This window comes from Myotis yumanensis, unplaced genomic scaffold (genome assembly GCF_028538775.1).
Source record: "Myotis yumanensis isolate MYYU_CA2020_CCGP unplaced genomic scaffold, mMyoYum1.0.hap1 SCAF_14, whole genome shotgun sequence".
Lineage (NCBI taxonomy): Eukaryota > Metazoa > Chordata > Mammalia > Chiroptera > Vespertilionidae > Myotis > Myotis yumanensis.
The window spans coordinates 39,971,040-39,994,068 of NW_027223765.1; the positions used below are offsets into that span (position 1 = coordinate 39,971,040).

Consider the following 23,029-nt stretch of genomic DNA (forward strand, 5'->3'; position numbering starts at 1 on the left):
GGGGCAGACGCTCCGACCAGTTAGCTTGCTCCTGGGGTCCCGCTGATTGGGACTGGGCGAGAAGGGCTGGACACGCCCTGGAGCCATCTCGTGGTCCCTCTCTGGCCCCGATCAGGCACCAGTGGGGTCCCTCGGCCTGGCCTGTGCCCTCTCGCAATCCGGGACCCCTCGGGGAATGTCAGAGAGCCAGTTTCAGCCCTATCCCCGCAGGCCAGGCCAAAGGACCCCACTGGTGTAAGAATCCATGCACCGGGCCTCTAGTCTAAGATAACGTGAATGTCTTCCTGGGATTCCCTGATGTTGTCATTAGTCTCATTATCACAGGTTTCAAACCAGGATCTGCTAATGTTGTCAAACCAACTGTGTTGAAAAAAGTATTTATTTACTCAAATACAAACTTTAACACAAAATAAAGCAATAAGCTTTTGATAAGTTTGCCAACCAAAGAGTGAAATCAAAATGCCACAAAACAGCTTGTACTTCAAACCTGACAAACTCTCAGCCAGACCAAAGTCACTGTAATTTTCGTTATCCAGAAGGACCCATTGAAAAGACAGTGAACTAGTCTCACAGCCTAATGCAGCCGTGGGCAAACCAAGGCCCGCGGGCGGGATCCGGCCCGTTTGAAATGAATAAAACTAAAAAAAAAAAAAAAAAAGGCCATACCCTTTTATGTAATGATGTTTACTTTGAATTTATATTAGTTCACACAAACACTCCATCCATGCTTTTGTTCCGGCCTCCGGTCCAGTTTAAGAACCCATTGTGGCCCTCGAGTCAGAAAGTTTGCCCACCCCTGGCCTAATGCCTACCAGCCAAAGCAGCATCCTCTTCACTTTCTGAGCCATACTGAAGTGCCATGGTGATTGCTGATAAACGACCCCCTTGGACTGCTCTTTTATTCCTACAAATAGAAACAAACAATTAGAAGACATGGAAAGATGTTATAGTAATTTGTTTACTTTATAGGAAACAGGAACTGTTAACAAAACATTCAAAGAAAAAGAATTTCTATTCAATTGCCTCCTCAATTTATCTTTGTACTTGTATACTCTCCGTAATCAATTTTATCCAGTACCAATATTTTTCTCTTAAAAAAGAGGGAGTGGTGTTAGAAAGCTTAAAGTAGGCTACTTGCAATTTGTTTTTAATATAAATGCAACACTACTCTCTCATTTTATGAAAAATAAAGATTCATTAATAATTCTGGTTAATTCTCTTTTAAGATGCTCATATTTTACAATGAAGACAAATTCTATCACAAATACAAAACCTTTTAGATTTTACCACATTTTATTAGTAATATTAAACATACCCAACAAATAACTTTGCTTAAATATTTTCTAAGAGGTGAGGTCAGGCCTAAAGTAGTACCTCAACTTTTCTCTTTATTGATTTTAGTGAAGGAGGGAGGGAGGGAGGAGGGGGAGGGGGAGGGAGAGGAAAAGTGAGAGGGAGCCGGGAAAGGAGAGGGAGTGGGGAAAGGAGAGGAAGGGGGAGGGGGAGAGAAACATCAACTTGTTTCTTGCCTGTGCCCTGACCAGTGATGGAACCTGCAACTTTGGCATATCTGGATGATGCTCTAACCAGTTGAGCTACCTGGCCAGGGCAATAGCTCAACCTTTTAAATAAGGTACTTGATAACAAATTCTCATAATAACCCAGCTATACCCCAAAAATATTACTTCAGGATAGCCATCAAGCAAACACTAATATGCCTATCCTCATAAACGTGGGTCAGCTCTCAGACTAAACACACTCATTCTCTCTCACCGGTAATACTTGCTAGTGGGATTTCTCTCTTCAACAAGGCTGCCTTTACTGTGTGCAGAACCTGTCAGCCTGGCTGCAGCCAAATTTGATGAAGTCCTATCCAGAGATAAGATTTAAAAAAAACTCAGAAACTTGACAGCTAAAATCAGAATGCTGGGTAAACAAAAAGGAAACAACCATTTTCTTCTTGTCTAAATAGAAAAGCTCAAATACTTCTGAACCTCCATAACCTGGGGAATGTACCACAGCTGGTACTACAGAGCTTATGGTCACCAAAGTGATCAGAGGATCTGGTAACCAAGCAAATGTCAGGGTCAGAAGAAAGATTCTAAAGTAGCCACTCAACCTTTCCATTCAAGTAGGAGGAAACAGAATCCCAGAAGATTTGTTCAAAGTCAGTCCTAACATAAGGAAAAGCCAGGATAGGATGAGACTTTAGATCTTCTGACAACTGGCTAAATACTCTTACTGTAAATATAAACATCTACTACACATTATATACAAATATCATAAAATTACTTATATTACATATAGTATACATCATGTGTGTAGCATGTTATACACAAAATACAACTATCATATAACATATATGTATATTATAAATATATAGCAATAAAAGCATATAGTGATGCTAAGTCTTAAAATTGTTTCTTTTTAAATAAAGCCCTTCAGCTGCAATGAAGGTGCTGGTTAAGAGTTATCCCTACTCTCTTCAGAATCACATTATAAATAAAATCTTGAAATGCAAAATATTTCTTCTTTTCCACTGTATTGATTTCACTAGCTAGAAGATTAGGCAAATAATAAAAGCACAAGGGTTTTAGAGATTGCTTTTTTAACTGATTTTTTTATAGAGAGAGAAAATGGGAGAGGGAAACATCAATGTGAGAGAGAAACATCGATTGGCTACCCCTTTCCACCATCGAGCCCCAAACCTGGGCATGTGTTCCTGACCAGAATCGAATCCACTACCTTTTGGTGCATGGGGACGACACTCAACCAACTGAGTCACACCAGCCAGGGCAGATTTTAGCCATTTTTAAACCTACCTCATTCGAAGGCTTGACTTAGTCATTTCATGTTCAATTTCTGCCTTTTTCATATAAAATATTTTTTTAATAGAATTTGCATCCTGTCAAGACAAAATGAGTTGTCTTACAAAAAGTATCGAAAAAAGGACAGTTTAAAATACTCTTTATTGTACACTGGACATTTTCTATGGCACTCCTTCCATCCGGAGTAGCCTTTCATTCAACAGCCACAAAGCTGCATCCTCTAACTTTTCCACAAGCTTCCAAAACATCTTTTTATTTAAATATAAGTTTAAAAGCTTCCTAGCTTTTTCACGATTAGTTAAGTAAGATCTAATGATGAACAAGGAAAAACAGTGGTGAAAATATGATGAAGTCTACGAAAATACAATGAACTCTACCTGTGTACACTGACCTAAAAATTGAAACAAACGAAACTTCTAAGATTAAAGACTATCCACTTAAACTTAGAATGAATGTACTAGCTTAAATTAATAGACTACTAATACATCAAAGCCAAAGTTTCCCTTCTCTCTATAATTTACTTTCGAGAAAATAATCACATCAAAAAGTAGTTCTTAACTGCGTCAACATTTGGTATTACACAATTAAAATGTTTAATCAAGGACTAAGAATATAAGGACTGCAAATTCATTCATGGTTTTCACTAAATGTTTCTTAAAAGATAAAAAAGAAAGTTTAACATTGACTATCAAAAGCAACAGTATTTGAATTAGCATTCTGAAAGTCTAAATATTTTATTCCTAAAAGATTTTCTGAGCATCCTGTGCTAAATTCCCAGTGATATATTATTAATTCAAGAAATTTTTATGTTACAACTGTTCATTATAGGACTATAAAACTTCTGAGGGAATTGCAAAGCAACGGAATAGTCATTATATTTTTTGTATTTATTATACTACACAGATTACTTTTTATACGTATGTGGTTTAAATGCAGGGACTAAATCAATATTTAACAAAAAAGTGGATAAAAAACAAACCTTTTCTGGCATAAAGATAGACACAAATGAAATAGAACTGAATCCAAATAAAACTATAAATGTATAGTCAATTGATTTTTAACAAGGGTGCCAAGACTATTCAATGGGGGGAAAGAATAATCTTTTCAACATGAGGTGCAAGGAAAAATAATTATCCCATGTAAAAGAATGAATGTGGATTCCTATCTAATACCTACCTCATGTTTCCAAAATTAATTAAAAATGGATCAAAGACCTAAATGTAAAAGCTAAAACGATAAAATTCTTAGAAAAAACATAGATAGTAAGCGTTATGACCTTGAACGAAGTAATGGTTTCTTTTGTTTTGTTTTAAACCTAGACCAGTGGTCGCCAACCTTTTGGATCTTGTGGACCACTGGTGGCAACCACTGACCTAGACTGACTTAATCCTGCTCCTCCACGCCATATTTTTTTGTACTAGAGGCCCAGTGCATGAAATTCGTGTGTGGGGGGTGTGTCCCTCAGCCCAGCCTGCACCCTCTCCAATCTGGGACCCCTCGGGGGATGTCCCTGCCAGCCTGATGGCCCCCAACTGCCCTCCCTTGCCAGCCTGATGGTCTCTAACCACCTCTGCCTCGGTCCTCCACCACTGTGGCTTTGTCTAGAACAGCGGTTCTCAACCTGTGGGTCGCAACCCCTTTGGTGGTCGAATGACCCCTTCACAGGGGTCGCCTAAGACCATCCTGCATATCAGATATTTACATTAAAATTCATAACAGTAGCAACATTACAGTTATGAAGTAGCAATGAAAATAATTTTATGGTTGGGTCACAACATGAGGAACTGTATTTAAAGGGCCAGAAGGTTGAGAACCACTGGCCTAGAAGGAAGTTGGACGTCCGGAAGATGGCCAGTCACCCAGTCTAATTAGCATATTACCCTTTCATTAGTATAGATTAGTTTCAGGTTTACAACAAACATAGTGATTAGATAATCATATATTTACAAAGTGTTCCCCCCAATATTTCCAGTACCTACCTAGCAACATACATAGTTATTACAATACTGGTAATAGTTTCTTGATAAGACACTAAAAGCTACAAATAACCAAAGGGAAAAAATAGACAAATTGGACTTACCAAAATTAAAAATGTATGTGCATCAAAATACACTATCTTAAAAGTGAAAAGACAAACCACAGAATGGGAGAAAATATTTGTAAATCATTTAACAGGGCTAGACTATCTAAAAATGTAACAACTCAACAATAAAAACATAGGTAACCCAATTAAGTAATAGACTAAGGATCTGAACAGATACTTTTTCAAAGATACGTATATGAATGGCAAATGAAAAGATGTTAACATCACCAATCATTAGGGAAATGCTAATCAAAACCACAATGAGCTACTATTTCACATCCACTAGGATGGCTACAGTAAAAACAAAAACAAAATAAAAAACAAAGTTGGTGAGGATGTGGAGAAATTTCACTTCCACATTGCTAATAGGAATGTAAAATGGTGCAGCTGCTTTAGAAAACAATTTGGTGGTTCCTAAAAGTTACTATACAGTTACCATGTGGCCCAGAAATTCCATGCCTAGGTATGTAACTGTGAAAAATGAAAATATAGCCACATAAAAATATACATGAATGTTTGTAGCACATTATTTATAACAGCCAAAAAAGTAGAAATAAGCTAAATGTCTAGCATCTATGAATGGGTAAATAAAACATGGTATATACATATAATAGAATATTATTCAGCTGTGAAAAGAATGAAGTACTTACACATTCTACAACATGTATACCTTGAAAACATTATGCTAATATGAAATGTCTAGAATAGGAAAATTCATAGAGACAAAGTAGATTAGATTGGTGGTTGCCTAGGGGTGGGGACGTTGGGAGGAAATGGATATTGATTGCTAACTGACTGTGGTGACGGCTGCACAACTCTGTGAATAAATTAAAAGCCATTAAATAGTACTCATTAGGTGAAATGCACAATATATGAATTTTATCTCAATAAAGTTGTTATTATTAGCTCTAAATTAAGGTATCTACTCTTATCAATAAAAATCATAATAACAAAAAAACTAACCTTGAATACTTGAGAACCAGGTTCATTATAAGTTTTGGCATTTTTTGCTAGAAGATCTATATCTTTGGCCATTGCATGAATACTCTTGTAGCTTCCATTCTACAGTAAACAACAAAATATACAAGTTCCTCTTATTGAAAGTTAATCAGTATGACCTTTAAAAAAAAAAAAAAAAAGAACTCCACATATTTTTTAATTGCCACTATGTTCCAACTCTTTATTGGAAAGTACACATGAACAATATGTTAAAGTAAAAATTTATTAATATTGTCCATTTACAAACAAGTTTTTGAGGTAATTAACAAAACCAGAGCTAAATTATTCTCATAAAAAAACTTACAATTTCTTTTAAAAAAATCAAGGTAAAAGCTGTTTTACTTAGCAAACACATAGCGCCTACTTAGGTGCCAAGCACTGCTCTAAGTGCTTCAGTAATACTAATTCATTAAGGTGGGCTTAACAGTGTGAAGTAAAACTCTTCTAGTTTTATGGACCACTTCTGATAAAAGGTAAGTCTAGCACAGATGTTACATTTGTGCGTACCCATATCTTGATGCTTATTCAATCCAAAATAACCCAGGAGACTCATAATTGCCTCAATTTACAAAGGAAAGGAAGGAGGGAGACTCTACTCAAAAGGTACTCATGAGGACACAGAAATTAACAGACACCTTCTAGAGAGACTGAGGAAACCAAATAAAGGAGAATGGACGGTGGGGAAGGATAAAACCATGAGCACAGACTGCGTAGGTAGAGTAGGGAAAATGAGGCAGAGTACAGAGAACCAGGCTAAGCAGAAGAGCTATTTATTTGCCTTGTAGGGATACCCAATATCTGAGCACCCTTTTAATTTGTAGGAAATGCCAACACAGGTGGTAGGGAAGGACCTACCTTTCACAACGGAGGGTAAAAGTGGGCAGATGGTAGCTTTGCCAGCAGCCTGGCAGCAAGGGCAAGGAGAAATAATTCATGCTTGAGCCTTGAGGGACTAAAGACAACAGCAAGGGAATGGAGGAATGCATTCCTAACTCCTGAAGGAGAGTAGAGTACAGGACTGGAGCAGCGGGTATCGGGGGCACAAACTGACAAATGACAGTGGTAACAGCAATGGCAACACAAAGAGACTGCGTATCACCTAACCCGTGCCGTGACAGCCTGAGTTCTATTTCCCATAGCTCTCCCACCTTCCTTCTCCTATCTAATTCCATGACCTATCTAATACCTTTTCATGGATTCCTTTCTGCTTAAATTAGCCAGAGCTTGTTGTTGTTGAACTGGCACAAGGAGCTGCAACTTGCTTCAGCAGGCATTAGAAAACTAGTGACAAGTCTCTGGGTAGTGGAATAGCAGGAAGAAAGCTAGGATCAGGAAGCAATATGCAGAGCGGACTAGAGAGCCTTTCATCAGAGAGGGAGTAAAGACTCTTACAATTATTTAGACGTAAGAGGACAAAGATCTTGATTAGGAACGTGGTGAAAGGAGTTGCTTCTGTGGGGCTTCGGAAGGAAAAAGGACATAAGGTGAAAGGTCACAGAGTGAAGACTGGGGCTGAGGTATGGGCATTTAAAGACCCACTCTGATTTTCCATATTATGAAAACATTTTACCCCTAGATAGATGTTAGAAACCCTAGGGATTTAGGTTCTAGGAGATTAAGTCACTCCCAGTAGCACCTATTAGGTTGCCTGGAGGGAAAAACCAGGAGGGAATTTGTATTGTAACATTCAGTGTAAATATTTCTATGGTACCAGTAATTACTACCCTGTTACTCTTTCCTACTCTTTTAGAATTTAAAGCCAAGGAAGTTTCTCCCTCCCGGCAAACCACTGTGCTTTCAGGCTCCTTTCTCAATGACACCATATAGCACATCATTTTCCTTTCTGCTTTATCTGCTAGTAACCCCAAACCCTCCTTACCCTAGGAGGATCAGTCACTCACATTACCAAGGCCACATCTCATAGATGCTCTAGGAGATGCTTCACATGCATTATCACCGACCTCTATAACTCTGTGAAGCAGTAATACTACATTCAGCATACAGCAGAGGAAGCAGGCAGGTCGCCTGACCAAAGTGACATAGCTAATAGGAAGCAGAGCTAGGACCCTGGCCAGTGTTTCAAAATGGTTAGAGCATTGACCCCAAGCACCAAGGGGTCACAGGTAAATTCCCAGTCAAGGGCAGGTACCTGGGGTTGCATGTTTGATCCCCGGCCCTGGTCAGGGTGCATGCAGGAGGCAACCAAATCGATGTGTCTCTCTCACATTGATGTCTCTGTCTGTCTGTCTGTCTCTCTCTCCCCTCTCCCTCCCTCCCCGCCCCCCTGCTCTCTCCCTTCTACTCTATCTCTAAAAAGCAATGGAAAAAAAATCCTTGGATGAGGATTAACAACATCAACAAAAAAATTTTTAAAAAATAAAAACAGAGCTAGGAAAATAACCCGTTAGTTCAAATTCTAAAAGCTAGATTTTTGGTATAATTTAGCTCATTTTTCCTATACCTTCCTTAACCTACGATAATCAAATTTTAATTCTCATTCATTGTCATCCACTCAATTAATATTTACTAAGCACCTACTCTGTAGAGAGGAAGAAACAGTATAGGGGTTAAGAGCATAGACTTTGGAGACGGACTGCCTGGATTCAAATCCTAATTCCTCTCCTTACTACTTGATGACTTGGGGAAGTGATTTACCACTCTTATTTGTTTACATTAGATTAATGTGATAATCCCTTACAGAGACATTTACTTCTTGTTTTCTAAATCCCCATAAGACCATAGGCCAATCTACCCCAAACCACATATGTTTACATATGGTCATCTTCATACCTGTATCCTCTGGGCAATGGTCTTGAGATCTATAGGTTCCTTAATTATTGCATAATAGTCTGGATATTGCTGAAAGACAAAAAGCCAGGCATGCTTAATAGGTGAAAGTATCCAGCTAATAAGAAAACAAGGAAGCACACTGACATTGACCATCTTAATCAACTGAGCAGCTTTGTGAAATTCAAAACTAAACACACAGCCCTAGCCGGTTTGGCTAAGTGGATAGAGCATCAGCTCACAGACTGAAGGGTCCTGGGTTCAATTCTGGTCAAGGGCATATACCTCGGTTGCAAGCTCATTCCCTGGTCAGGGCATGTGCAGGAGGCAACCAATCGATGTGTCTCTCTCACATCGATGTTTTTTTTCTGTGTCTCCTCCTCCTTTCCACTCTCTCTAAAAATCAATGGAAAAATATCCTCAGATGAGGATTAACAAATAAACATATAAAATCTACATTCACAGAATCACATAAATTAAAGGTCCCAAGATATCTGTGCCTAGAAATGAAGTAGAGGAATGCTTTTTGTTGTTGTTGTTATTTTATGAGTTTATTTGAACCGAACTGATGCTGGGGAGCAAGATTTCAAATCCTCTCTAGAGAAATGTTTTTTAAGGACTTATTATAAGCTCTCTTAATTTTGCAATCTAAATAACACAATCATAAAAATAAATAAATAAATAAATAAATAAATAAATAAAACAATTATATCTTATCCTATATAATAAAAGCCTAATATGCTAAGTGTCTGGTCGTCCAGTAAGCCGTTCAACCAATCAAAGCGTAACATGCTAATGATATGCTAAGGCTGCTCAACTGCTCGCTAGGACGTGCACTGACCACCAGAGGGCAGTCGACCAATCGACCAGTCGCTATGTTGTGCACTGATCACCAGGGGGCAGACACTCAATGCAAGAGCTGCCCCCTGGTGGTCAGTGTGCTCCCACAGAGGGAGTGCCACTCAGCCAGAAGCTGGGCTCACGGCTGGTGAGCACAACGGCGGGGATGGGAGCCTCTCCCACCTCCGGGGCAGTGCTAAAGATGTCTGACTGATGGTTTAGGCCCGCTCCCCACCAGGAGCAGGCCTAAGTTATCAGTCGGACATCACCTGAGGGTTCCCAGACCGCAAGAAGGCACAAGCCGGGCTGAGCACACCCCCCCCTCCACCCCCCCAGTGCACAAATTTCATGCACCAGGTTTCTAGTTTCATATAAAATTCTTAAGAATCTATAAGAAGTCAGGTTGCAAGATTTGTTAGTTTCATGTTTAACTTATACTTACACATTTTAAATGAAACTATGTTTAAGAAACAAAGCAAAGTTCTATTTTCTTATCAGATGTTAGCTTATCACAATATGTAAAGTTAAACATGTTAGAGGAATGTCCTTGAAGAATTTCACAAAAGCCTAGAGTGCATGCACTGCCCTGTGCCCTTCCTACATGGTATGTTCCTTGAAGTAAATAATTGAAGTTGACCAAAAATCAAAAGCTGATCTCCTCAGATGAGAGGTGTCAGAGGAAGTCAGATTGTGCTCTCCAGGCTCTTTCTACCTGTTCAAATATTAGAGCCCAAACAACAACAAAAGTAAAGGCCACAGCTTTCACTCAATTATTAGGCTGAAGGGATGGTCTCAGTGATGCTTCACCTTATCTGATCCCTCTGCTTATCCCTCTATTTTCTTAACCTTACTAGTCCTTTCTTTCCTTTCCTATCCACTCTCTTCACCAATTCTACTTCTAAGAAACAGTTTAGAAGACAATTATGGCACAGCCACCCAAGCTGGTTACAACGTAATCCAAGCTGCTGGCTTATGTATTCCCAACCCCCCCCCCCCCCCCACTTAGCCAGTCCTACTTCAGAAAGATTTATAAAGGATAGGTAAAAACTGCCCTCCTCTCTTTGTTGTCTTTGAAATTGTTACACCCTAAAGGACCACTGAGAACCTGCTTTCCCCAATGAACTCCTGCTGCATGGTATCCCAAAAGCCTTCCCAAAATGGGGGAACTAGATTACTACTATTTTATTGCTCCAGATTAACTTTGGTGTCTCAACTAATACTGGTTATCTCCTGCAGAGTAAGAATAAACCTTGAGTAAAAATTGTACTCATCTCTCATATTTTTTATTGTAGTAAAATATACATAAGATTTACTATCTACACTAATAAAAGAGAAACATGGTAATTAATGTACGACCGCTACCCTTCCCATTGGCTAATCAGCATATCCTTATGCAAATTAACTGTCAGCCAAGATGGCGGCCGACAGCCATGCACTGAAGCGAACAGGGAGGCTTGCTTGCTCCAGTGACGGCTGACTCTAACGTTCCCCGCCTGAGTTGCCGGCCTCTCAGCTGCAATTCTAAGCAACTATGTACTATGTTGCAAATAAGAAGCTAAACAAAACCCCAGAAACCGGCTTTCAGTCAGCCAGGTTCAGCCAGCCGGACCGCAACATTGTATCAAATACAGAAGGAAAAACAAAGGCCAGAAACCGGCTTTCAGCAGCTGAGGCCTCAGAGCTAAAGCTGGCCCAGAATAAAAAAAAAAGAAAAAAAGGAGCTGTTGGGAGCTTTAGTCACCCGCCAGCCAGAAAACAGCCCTCAGCCCCTCACCCAGACTGGCCAGGCACCCCAGTGGGGACCCCCACCCTGATCCAGGACACCCTTCAGGGCAAACCAGCCGGCCCCCACCCGTTCACCAGGCCTCTATTCTATATAGTAAAAGGGTAATATGCCTCCCGGCACCGGGATCAGCGTGACAGGGAGCAGCGCCCAAACCCCCTGATCACCCTGCGGCTCTGTGAGTGACAGGGGGCGGGGCCACAACCTCCCTATCCACCCTGCTCTGTTCCTGACAGGGGAAGGCGCCCCAAGCCCCTGATCAGCCCTGCTCTGTGCCTGATAGGGGGGAGCTCCCCAATCCGCTGATCGCCCTGCGGCTGTGTGACAGGGGGGAGCTCCCCAACCCCCTGATCGCCCTGCGGCTCTGTGTTTGACAGGGTGCGGCGCACCAACCCCCTGATCGGCCCTGCTCTGTGTGTGACAGGGTGCGGCGCCCCAACCCTCCCCCCCCCCCCGCCCACAGGCCCTGCTCTGTGTGTGACAGGGTAGAGCCATAACCTCTCTATCGGCCCTGCCCTGAGTGTGACAGTGGCGGCGCCCCAACCACCTGATCGGCCCTGCTCTGTGAGTGATAGAGGGTGGCGCCCCAACCCCCCTCCACGGGCCTTGCTCTGTGTGTGACAGGGTAGAGCCATAACCTCCCCATTGGCCCTCCCCTGAGTGTGACAGGGTGCAGTGGCCCAACCCCATGATCCGCCCTGCTCTGTGTGTGACAGGGGGCGGTGCCCCAACTCCCCTATCGGCCCTACTCTGTGAGTGACAGGGGGGAGCTCCTCAACACCCTGATCGGCCCTGCTCTGTGCATGACAGGGGGGAGCTCCTCAACCCCCTGATGGGCCCTGCTCTGTGCATGACAGGGGGGAGCTCCCCAACCCCCTGATCGACCCTGCTCTGTGTGTGACAGGGTACGGAGCCCCAACCCCCCTGATGGGCCCTGCTCTGTGAGTGACAGGGGGCAGCGCCCCAACCCCCTGATCGGCCCTGCTCTGTGCATGACAGGGGGTGGCGCCGCAACCTCCCCATCGACCCTGCCTTGAGTGTGACAGGGGGCGGTGCCCCAACCCCCCAATCAGCCCTACCCTGAGCATGACTGAGGGTGGCATCGCAACCTCCCGATCTGCCCTGCTCTGTGCATGACGGGGCGGCGCCCCAACTCCCCAATCGGCCCTGCTCTGAGCCCCACCAGGGGCTGCACCTAGGGATTGGGCCTGTCCTCTGCCACCCGGGAGCAGGCCTAAGCCAGCAGGTCGTTATCTCCTGAGGGGTCCCAGACTGCGAGAGGGCACAGGACGGGCTGGGGGACCCCCCTCCCCTCCCGAGTGCACAAATTTTTGTGCACCGGCCTCTAGTTTAATTATAAATGTACAGTTCAGTGACTGTAAGTACATTCGCATTATAGTGCAACCATCACCATCATCCATCTCCAGAACTTTTCATCTTCCCAAACTGAATCTCCATACCCATTAAACAATAACTCTCCACTTTCCCCCTCCTACCAGACTCTGGAAATTGCAATTCTACTTTCTGTCTCTATGAATTTGACTACTCTAAATACCTCCTCTAAGAGGAATCATACAGTATTTGTCCTTATTTCACTTAGTAGAATGTATTCAAGGTTCATTCTTCTTTTAGCATGTGTCAGAATTTCATTTAAAAATTTTAAAGGACGAATACTCCACTGTGTGTATATATACCATATTTTCTTTATCCACTAATCTGTTGAGGGACACTTGGGTGGCTTCCACGTTTTAGAGATAGTGAATAATACTGATATAAACATGGGTGTACAAATATATCTTTGAAACCCTGCTTTTACTTTTTGGGTATACACCCAAAGTGGAATTGCTGGCTCATCTGGTAAATCTGTATTTAATTTTTTTGAGGAATTGTCTTCCTGACTTTAAACTGAAGTCCAATATAATCATTTTATTTTTCTAATCAGATCCACATTTAGGACATTAATGGTTATATGTGCTTTATACCTAATGTCATAAGTGTCCTATAACTAGTCAAGACACACCTTTAAATAACTAGACTTATTGATGATTAGTGGGGAAAGCTGCATGCCCCTCATCAGTCAACAAGCACTTCTTGCACATCTATGGCAGGCTGGGTTCCAATTTCATGGTAGAGACACAAAAGAAAATATGGCTTTGTGCCTATCATTGAGAAATTCAGGGCCCAGGAAGGAGGTAGATATAAAAGTAAATGATCACAATGGAGTTAAGTGCTATAATGGAGTACTTTTAAAAGTGGAAATTTTTGTAGTTCCACAGGCTAAAGTGGAACCTTCAATTATGTTAATTGCCGCTTGGGTGTGAAGCCACAAGGGGCCCTGACACTTTTAAAGCACCGGTCGCCAACCTTTCGGACCTTGCGGACCACTGGTTGGCGACTGCTGTTTTAAAGAGTCTTACTAGTCTAGAAAACCTCTTCTTTGGGGTAGAAAAGTACCTGTTAGGTCTCTCTCTTTTCTCCATCACCAGACAATTAAGGAGAACTAAGAGAGGAAGAATTCATTTATCTTCCTCTCATTCTGTCTCCTGAGCAAAGAGAATGTTTCTTGTCTTTTATAAATAAACTAGAGGCCTGATGCACAAAATTTGTGCAAGGGGTTCAGCCCTCACAGATCTGGCTTCAAGGTGGTCAGGAAGGAGATCTGGTCTAATTAGCATATTACTCTTTTATTATTATAGAAGAGTTAGTTTAGGTGTTTATTTTATCATTTAGAATTATCCATCTTAGAAACAACCCAAAAGCCTATCAAGAGATGAATAGATAAATAAAATGTGGTATATAAACAAACCATATATACATACAATGGAGTATTAGCCTTAAAAAGGAAGGAAATTCTGACACCTCCTACAACATGGAGCAACTCTGGAAACCATTACACTAAAGTGAAATAATCCAGACACAAAAGGATAAATATTGTTTGATTCCTCTTATATCAGGTACTTAGTCAAATTCAGAGAAAGAGAGAGAGAACACAGAATATTGGTTACAGGGGATGGGAGGATGGAGGAGTAAGGTGTTATTGTTTAATGGATACGGAGTTTAGGAAAATGAAAATTTCTGAAGATGGATGGTGGTGATGGTTGTACAATAATATGAATGTACCTAATAACACTGAACTTTTAAGTATTAGTGGCAAATACTTAAAATGGTTAAATAGTTATCTTATGCATATTTTATGACAATAAAAAATACACAGAATTACCAATCAAGAAACAAAAACACACAATTTTTTTCAAAACCTACAACCTTCTGGCCAAGTATAGACCATATCCTTGTGTGCTGCTGAGATCATGAGGAGGAGCTCTTGGCTACCTCCAATGCCTTCCATTAACTGTACTCTATTTACTAAGAATAAAACATTTGAAATACTTAAAAATAAAACAAAACTCCCACACTTTAGTTCACCCATTTTTAATTGTATCACTTACCACTTTAGAAGGCAGTTTCTGAAAAAGTTCACTAATGAGATGGCCTGATGGATTTGTGGCTACAACTATGGCTTCAAGAAGCTGCTCCAGGATCTCCTTCAAGTAACTTGGAGAAGACTGGAAGGAGGGGTTTGAGAGCAAGAAGAGAGGGGAGAAATAAGTACTTTGCAAGAGAAAACCCAAAATAAATGCTGATATTAAATATTTCCCAAAATTTGAAAGCCAACTCAAAGAGCAACTTCTAAACAGTACTTATTTTAAGTACAAGTTTTAAGAATATCATAGAAATGCTCTGGATGCTGAATGTGATGGCTGTACTCACAGAATGGGATGTGTGAAACTAATGAGGCTCTTCACATATTTCAGTAACTAAATCTTTTGGATCAAGTCCTTTTATGAACTCCATTCCACAGTAAACACTGTTAACAGTGAAGTTCAAGTACCATATGTATAAATAATTAGAAATGCATACCTTTTTTGGGTCCGAGCAACTAAGAAAGAAAAACATACCCTATGATACCTGGTCATTTCTACATCTGCTGTTCATATCTACTGAAGTCATGATATTATGGTAGAGTAACTATATATGTAAAGTGGGAACAACATACTTTTCACCAGATTGTGCTCTGCCAGCTCTAGTAACAGATTCAAGTTATATCAAAACTGACTGGAGATTAAGTCAATTGATGCACATCACTTCTGCTTTCCAAATGGCCAGCTTATCCTACCTACCTTAGTCACTGTTTCAACATGGAAAGTATATGGCCCAAAAAGTACCTGGTCAGTTTCTATAGTGAGCACTGGGATATCTTAGTCAAGGTTTATATTAAATAGTTCAAGTCCAAACCATGTTTTGTGCATATTATATAAAGTTTAATGGTTATTTCTGATTTAAATAATAAAAGCACTAGTATTTTTGTCCTAATCTAATAGGTCTTTTTATTTAGTATAATCTCAATATTAAGGTCCTCTAACATTAATTCTACAGAGAGGGCTTTAACAAATCTCTTGGGTCTACCACAGTGCCTGGCAAAAACAGACACACAATAAATATTTACCATATAAGACTTGTGGTTAGCTAAGAGTCCTCAACCATATAAGCTTAGAGAACCAACATAACACTGATGAAATCAGACTAAAGTATCCATGTTTTAGTCATTTACTTCCTGGCTAAAACATGGTACCATAGAGTTAGCTTCAAAAAGAGGAGAACTATACTCTACAGCCAAGATTCCTCTCCTCCAAGTCAAACCAGCTCCTTTGTGTTGCAGGTCACAAAATAAGCAGGGTATATAAGTGCATTCATACAACCTATTCCCACAATTGAGGAAAACTCCAAAGATATAATTCTTAATTTAAAAATGAGAAACTTGCCGAAACCGGTTTGGCTCAGTGGATAGAGCGTCGGCCTGCGGACTGAAAGGTCCCAGGTTCGATTCCGGTCAAGGGCATGTACCTGGGTTGCGGGCACATCCCCAATAGGAGGTGTGCAGGAGGCAGCTGATCGATGTTTCTCTCTCATCGATGTTTCTAACTCTCTAGCTCTCTCCCTTCCTCTCTGTAAAAAATCAATAAAACATATTAAAAAAAAAAAAAAAAAAGAACCATTCAATTAAAAAAAAAAATGAGAAACTTGAAAATTCCTTCCTCCTCCTTGAGAACCTTAGGGCTAGAAAGAAGTTTGGGAAGGGTAAATGTGAACGCGCAAAATCCTTCCAATTTTTTACTGAAAGAAGCACAGTCAATTTCTAAATGTAGGCATTCTCATTTTTGACTAGAACCCTGGAAGCCTATATTAAGGCTAAGCCCCCTGCAGGTAATGAACCTTCTGCCTAAGAAAGCATGGGTTAAGTTGCTGCTCCCACATTAATATCAGAGAGTAAAATTTCAGAGAATCCCTAGTTAACTGCCTTTGACCTAATTCCAGTCTTTAACTTCTAGAAAGAAAGTGACAAAGTACCTGGAAACTAGCTTTTGAGACTCCACAAAAAACGTATGTTTTGAGAAATTCACCCACCATACTTCTTTCTGTGTTGAAATTTCAAGAAAAAAAGGGAAATGCACTGCTTTGGGTGTCTTACTATTTAGCTGCAGGAGAGAGATGTAATTCTTTTTATTATTCTTTTTCAAACGTTCCTTCAGCAAGAAGTATCAGTACCACCTTGGCTAGTGTGCCCAGTGGTTAGAGCGTTGACCCACACACAGAAAGGTTACGGGTTTGATTCCCAGTCAAGGGCATATTCCTGGGTTTTGGATTTGCTCCTGAGCCCCAGTCAGGGCATGTATAGGAAGCAACCAATGGATGTGTCTCTCTCACATCAGTATTTCTTTCTCTTTCTTCCCCTCCCTCTTTCCCTTCCAATATCTTTAAAAAGTCAATGGGAAAAAAATATCCTCGGGTGAGGATTAACAAACAAAAATTCAAAAAAAGGGAATTTATCAGAACCTACAAGTCAGGCACAGTCTACATGTCAGGAATAGGTGAAGAAGGTGATTTGTTTTGTGGACTATAATTCTACTTGGGGGAAGACAGAAAGTAAACATGTAATCTAATGAACAAATTAGCTGACCAAGTTATATATTGATAAAGACTGAAGACCAAAGAGATGTGATGACGGAAAATGAGTGTGGAGCAAACAATTTAAATGGGGTGGTCAGGAAAGTCCTCTCCCAGTTGACATTAAGTGTTACTAGAATAATGAAAAAGGGCAATGATGGAAGAGCCAAAAGAAGCACATTCTAAGCAGAAGTAAGAGTAATTGCAAAATTCCAGCGACAGGAAACACTTGGCACATTCTAGGAACAGTACTCAGTCTAACCCACAAAAATATTCCTAAGGTGATTCCATTGACTCTCCAACTTTTAATCACAACAGAGCCTACTCTTACAACACTGAATAACTGATGATATGAACATTCTCTTTCAAACTGAGCAGGAAATATACACTAATATAAGAGCAATTCAAAAAAGCAATCACAGCCCTAACTGGTTTGGCTCAGTGGATAGAACGTCGGCCTGCAGACTGAAAGGTCCTAGGTTTGATTCTGGGCAAGGGCATGTACCTTGGTTGCAAACACATCCCCAGTAGGGGTTGTACAGGAGGCAGCTGATCGATGTTTCTCTCTCATTGATGTTTCTAACTCTCTATCCCTCTCCTTTCCTCCCTGTAAAAAAAATCAATAAAATATATTTAAAAAGAAAAGAAAAGAAAAAGCAATCACACATGGGACACATTGTCCTGGATGTCTTATGATTCCTTGTAATTGCAGTGGGTCTGTCTATTCCAGTGATGGCGAACCTTTTGAGCTCGGCGTGTCAGCATTTTGAAAAACCCTAACTTAACTCTAGTGCCTTGTCAAATATAGAAATTTTTTGATATGTGCAACCACAGTAAAACAAACACTTATATTTTTGATATTTATTTTATATATTTAAATGCCATTTAACAAAGAAAAATCAACCAAAAAAATGAGTTCGTGTGTCACTGGTCTATACTATGCCCCTTGACCCTCCCAGTTACCAACACAGCTATATGGAAAGACCATAACAGCCCAGAGAAAAATCACAGGGGCCTTGTCCACTCCCCAACAGCCTGTTCCAGCTGTACACTTACTCCTTCAGTCACTGTGCCCTGATTGTCTTGCCCATCTTCATCATCATCTTCATCATCTGCTTCTCCTTTCTGAACAAACTCATTTCTTGTTCGAAGATACAAATCCCAGAGTTTGCAAGCAGCTTTATATTCAGGAGAATCTGGCTGTATATTAGCAAAGAGAAAAATAAAAGAAGAAGCAATTTATTATTTTATTATAAATCAATTACTACTTTTAAAGCATCCTGTTCCAGCAGAGACTGGTATTCTAAGATATAACTTCAAAAACTCTACTACAAATGTTAAACTCCTTATGATTAAAAGATACATGGGCCACAATTTCTTTTCTCAAGAACTAAATGTATGTTTTAAAAGCATTCTGAAATAAATTTAATTTATTTATGCCCTTATTACAGAAAGATTTGAGGCAGAAGAGAAATGATTTGCTAAATTAAGACTCATTATTACTAAGAAAGTTCATTTAAAGGATAAAACCTGTGCAGCCACTATGGAAAACAGTATGGAGATTCCTCAAAAAAAACCAAAAACACACCTAAAAATACATCTATCATACAACCCAGCAATTCTACTTCTGTGTATTTATCCATAAAAAACAAAAGCACTAATTTGAAAACACATTGCACCCCTATATTCATTTCAGCATTATTTAGAATAGTTAAGATATGGAAGCAATCTAGGTATGTGTAAGTTGTGTATGTACTCATGTACACAACACACACACACACACACACACACACACACACACACACACACCGGAATATTACACAGCAATAAAAAGGGAGATTCTGCTATTTGCAACCATATGGATGGACCTAGAGGGTATTATACTAAGTGAAGTAAGTCAGACAAAGACAAATACTGCATGGTTTCATTTATATGTGGAATCTAAAAATCAAGACAAATGAAGAAACAAAATACAAAAACAGACTCATAGAAACACAGACCAAAGGGATGATTACCAGAGGGGCAGAGTATGGCAGGAGAGGTGAAAAAGGTAAAGGGGAATACACCCCAATCTCCACCCAGCTCAACTATGCCTATCTCAATCATGGCACTGCGGGAAAAGGAGAGGTACAAGATGAATCATCTCCTGTGACAGCTCTTCATCATGAGCCAGACCTAGCACCTGGCCTAGAATAAGCAACAAATCTCTTCTCTGGATCAACCCAACTTCAATCTGAGCCTCAAAGAATCTCTAGAGATAAAATTCCAAAACTATTAGCTTCTGGTAAAAATTCATGAAACATACAAGAATGAAAAAATCCCAACAGAACGCTAGCAAAAATGACAGCAAACCAGACATGCAAATACTTCAGATATTGGGATTATCTGCCATAGAATAAAAACATGTTGAATAAATTTAAAGAAACAATGGGATTAAAGATTTAAGCAAACAGCAAGGAACCCTAAAAAAAATACTACCAAAATACAAAAAATAGAAATATTGAAATGTAAAAATTTAATGGATTGGTTTAAAAACATTTCAAAAAAAAAATTAGAAAAGCAACACAGAAACAAAATAGGGGAACTGTGAAAGGTTAACAGAAATGGAGACCTAAGAGAGTTCTGATATAATTTTCAAATTTAGTTCTACAAGGAGAAGACAGAATGGGGCAAAGGCGATATGCAGACATTAATGGCTGAAAACTTTCCAGAGCTGATGAAAAACATCCATCCAAAGATTCAGAGAGCCCAGTAACTCCCAAATTATATAAATAAATATTCACATCTAAACCTATCACAGTAAAACTGTAGAACACAAAAGACAAAAAGATACTAAAGATAGGAAAGATAGATAACCTTTAAAGGAACTGTAATTATAGTAACAGATGACTTCTCAATAAAAATAAAAGAATGAATAAAGAAGGTAGTATGCTTGTGAGTAAAAATAAATACTGCAGCAGGGACCTAGTGGGATTGGGAAAGGAGTGTAATCACTGGCTGCCCTGGGGTGTCACAGTGGATTTGTCTGTAGGGATACCTCAGTTGTCACAGAGCAATTTGGCCTCTGAGAGCCCAGAAGTGTAAGAGGGGAGTGTGGGCATTGGCCGTCCTGGGGTGTTAAGGTGTCCATGGAAATCCTGGGGTATGACAATAGTTTTTGTGTTAACCATTATGTTTGGATGTTTTCCTACCATCTATATTTCAACTTCTTTGTGATAACCATCATCACAAAAGGAGAGGGAGAGAGAGAGAGAAACATCAATGATGAGAGAGTATCATTGACTGCCTGCCTCCTGCATGACCAACTCTGGGGATTTAGCCTGCAACCTGGGCATGTGCCCTAACTGGGAATCCAACCATGACCTCCTGGTTCATAGGTCACGGTCAAACATGAGCCATGACAGTTGGATAGCACTCTCCTTATATTCACAACATTTATAGTAGCATTATTCATTATTGCTAAGCGTAGAAACAATGCAAATGCCCATTAACTGGGAAATGGATAAACAAAATGCGGCCTATCAATATAATACAGGGTGGGGCAAAAGTAGGTTTACAGTTTTCATATGGAAAATAATACATTAATAATACCAGAATAAACTCTGTGTTTTGTGTACTCACAACTGTAAATTTACTTTTGCCCCAGCTTGTATATGTTATGACATGGATGAACCTTACAGATATTATGCCCAGTAAAAGAAGCTAGTCACCAAAAGCCATATCGTATATGATTCCATTTATATGCAATGTCCTGAACAGGCAAATCCATAAAGTAAATTGGTGGTTGCAAGAGGCCCCTTGGAGGAAGGACAACAAAGAGTGCATGCTAATGGATATGGTTTTCTTTTGGGGATAATGAAAATATTCTGGAGTTACATAGTGGTAATAGTTGCACCACTGTTAATAATATTAAAAACCCCTGAATTCTACACTTTAAAAGAGTGTGTGAATTATAGCTCAAATAAAATAAAAAATATGTGTAAACACACAGTTTCAAGAATAAATCTAAACATTTTTGCAGAATCTTTATGAAAGAACACTTACAGTTTTGGTAAACTAAAGAAGACTTCAATAAATGAAGACACAGCAAATTCATAGATTGGAATACTCAGTATCACAATTATGTCAATCCTCCAAAATATGATCTACAGAGAGTCAATGCAGGCCCAATAATAATTCCAAAATTTTTTTGTACGCTTATTGACACTAATCTTAATATGTATAAGGAAATACCAAGAATGTATAAGGAAAAGGCTAAGAATAGCCAACATACATTCCTTAACAGATAAAGAATTATAAAGTATGCCCTAGCTGGTATGGCTCAGTTGATAGAGCATCAGTCTGTGGACTGAAGGGTCCCGGGTTCGATTCCAGTCAAGGGTACATGCCCGGGTTGTGAGCTCAATCCCCAGTGTGGGGCATGCAGGGTGGCAGCCGATCAGTGATTCTCTCTTATCATTGATGTGTCTCTCTCTCTCTCTCTCTCTCTCTCTCTCTCTCTCTCTCTCTTCCTTCCTCTCTGAAATTAAAAAAAAAGAATTATAAAGTCTTAATTAAAGCAGGAATATAATAGCCCAGCAATAAACTGGCCAGAACAAAAGAAACAGACTAAAAGGTCAGAAAGAGAGCTATGAGCACATAGAAACGATGACAGTACTGACACTGCAGACAAATGCAGAGAGGTTGGCCACTTCAAGATGCTGCTTATACCTGTGGGGGTAAAATATCTCTACCTCACAAAAAACACAAAAATCAATCCCAGTAGCTTTAAAGGCTTAGATTTAAATGATAAAGCTATTAAGCTTTCAGAAAAAAATATAAAAAAAGAATATCTTCATAAATTTTAGGCAAGAGGAGTTTCTGAAACAAGACACAAAGAGGGATAAACCACAAAATTCAAAAGTACATTTGAATATATTAAATTAAAAAACTTCTCTTCATCAAAAGAACCATAAAAAGAGTGAAAAAGTAAACTCACAGTGGAAGAAGATATCTACAACACATAAGGAAAAAAATGATCAGTACCTAGTGTAAAATTTCCAGAAATAAATATGAAAATGACAAACTACTCAAGAAAAAAATAGAAAAAATATCTGAGCACAGAATAAGAATAGTTCATAATCATATGAATGTTCAATCTCTTTACTAATAAAAGAAATGCAAACTCAAATCACCAAATGAGAAACCACTACAAACTTACAAAATTGGTAAATATTAAAAAGCTGGACAATTATCAAATTGGATACCTTCCAAATTTGATGCTTTCTTACCTTATAATAGGCCTTTGCATTGTTAAAAAGCAGCTGGAAGTCAGCAGTCAGCAGATTAACATCATCATACTCCTCCATTTTTAGTTTCTGTTGGATTTTCATCAAGTCAATGGGCTGAGAAACCACTTCATAATAGTCTGGTTGATTTCTGTTATAATTTAATATTTTTTAAAGGTATTAATCCAAAGCCTATAAAAATTTTATTTCAAACTATCTAGGTCAGTGATTCCCAAAGTGGGCGCTACCGTCCCCTGGTGGGCGCTGCAGCGATCCAGGGGGGGCAGTGATGGCCACAGGTGCATTTGGGGGCGATGAGTAACTGCTATTAAAATTTAAAAAAAATTAATTTCCAGGGGCTGAGTAATATTTTTTCTGGAAAGGGGGCGGTAGGCCAAATAAGTTTGGGAACCACTGATCTAGGTAATGCCAATATTGC

At 39.7% G+C, this 23,029-nt stretch overlaps 1 protein-coding gene across 14 annotated transcripts in view; it reads right to left on the bottom strand.

Moving 5' to 3' along the window:
* Positions 1–23,029, bottom strand: part of PBRM1 (polybromo 1) — a 131,163-nt gene that overhangs the window by 95,862 nt on the left and 12,272 nt on the right. For 11 of the 14 annotated variants that reach the window (XM_070390714.1, XM_070390725.1, XM_070390724.1 and 8 more), the window contains 8 exons: positions 22,594–22,741; positions 18,380–18,523; positions 14,767–14,883; positions 8,701–8,769; positions 5,875–5,973; positions 2,823–2,905; positions 1,774–1,869; positions 813–904 (listed from right to left, as the gene is read on the bottom strand). In XM_070390714.1, the coding sequence (XP_070246815.1) occupies positions 813–904; positions 1,774–1,869; positions 2,823–2,905; positions 5,875–5,973; positions 8,701–8,769; positions 14,767–14,883; positions 18,380–18,523; positions 22,594–22,741 (848 nt within the window). The remainder of the gene's footprint in view (positions 1–812; positions 905–1,773; positions 1,870–2,822; positions 2,906–5,874; positions 5,974–8,700; positions 8,770–14,766; positions 14,884–18,379; positions 18,524–22,593; positions 22,742–23,029) is intronic. The other 3 variants (XM_070390726.1, XM_070390727.1, XM_070390719.1) reach the window with 1 other exon arrangement.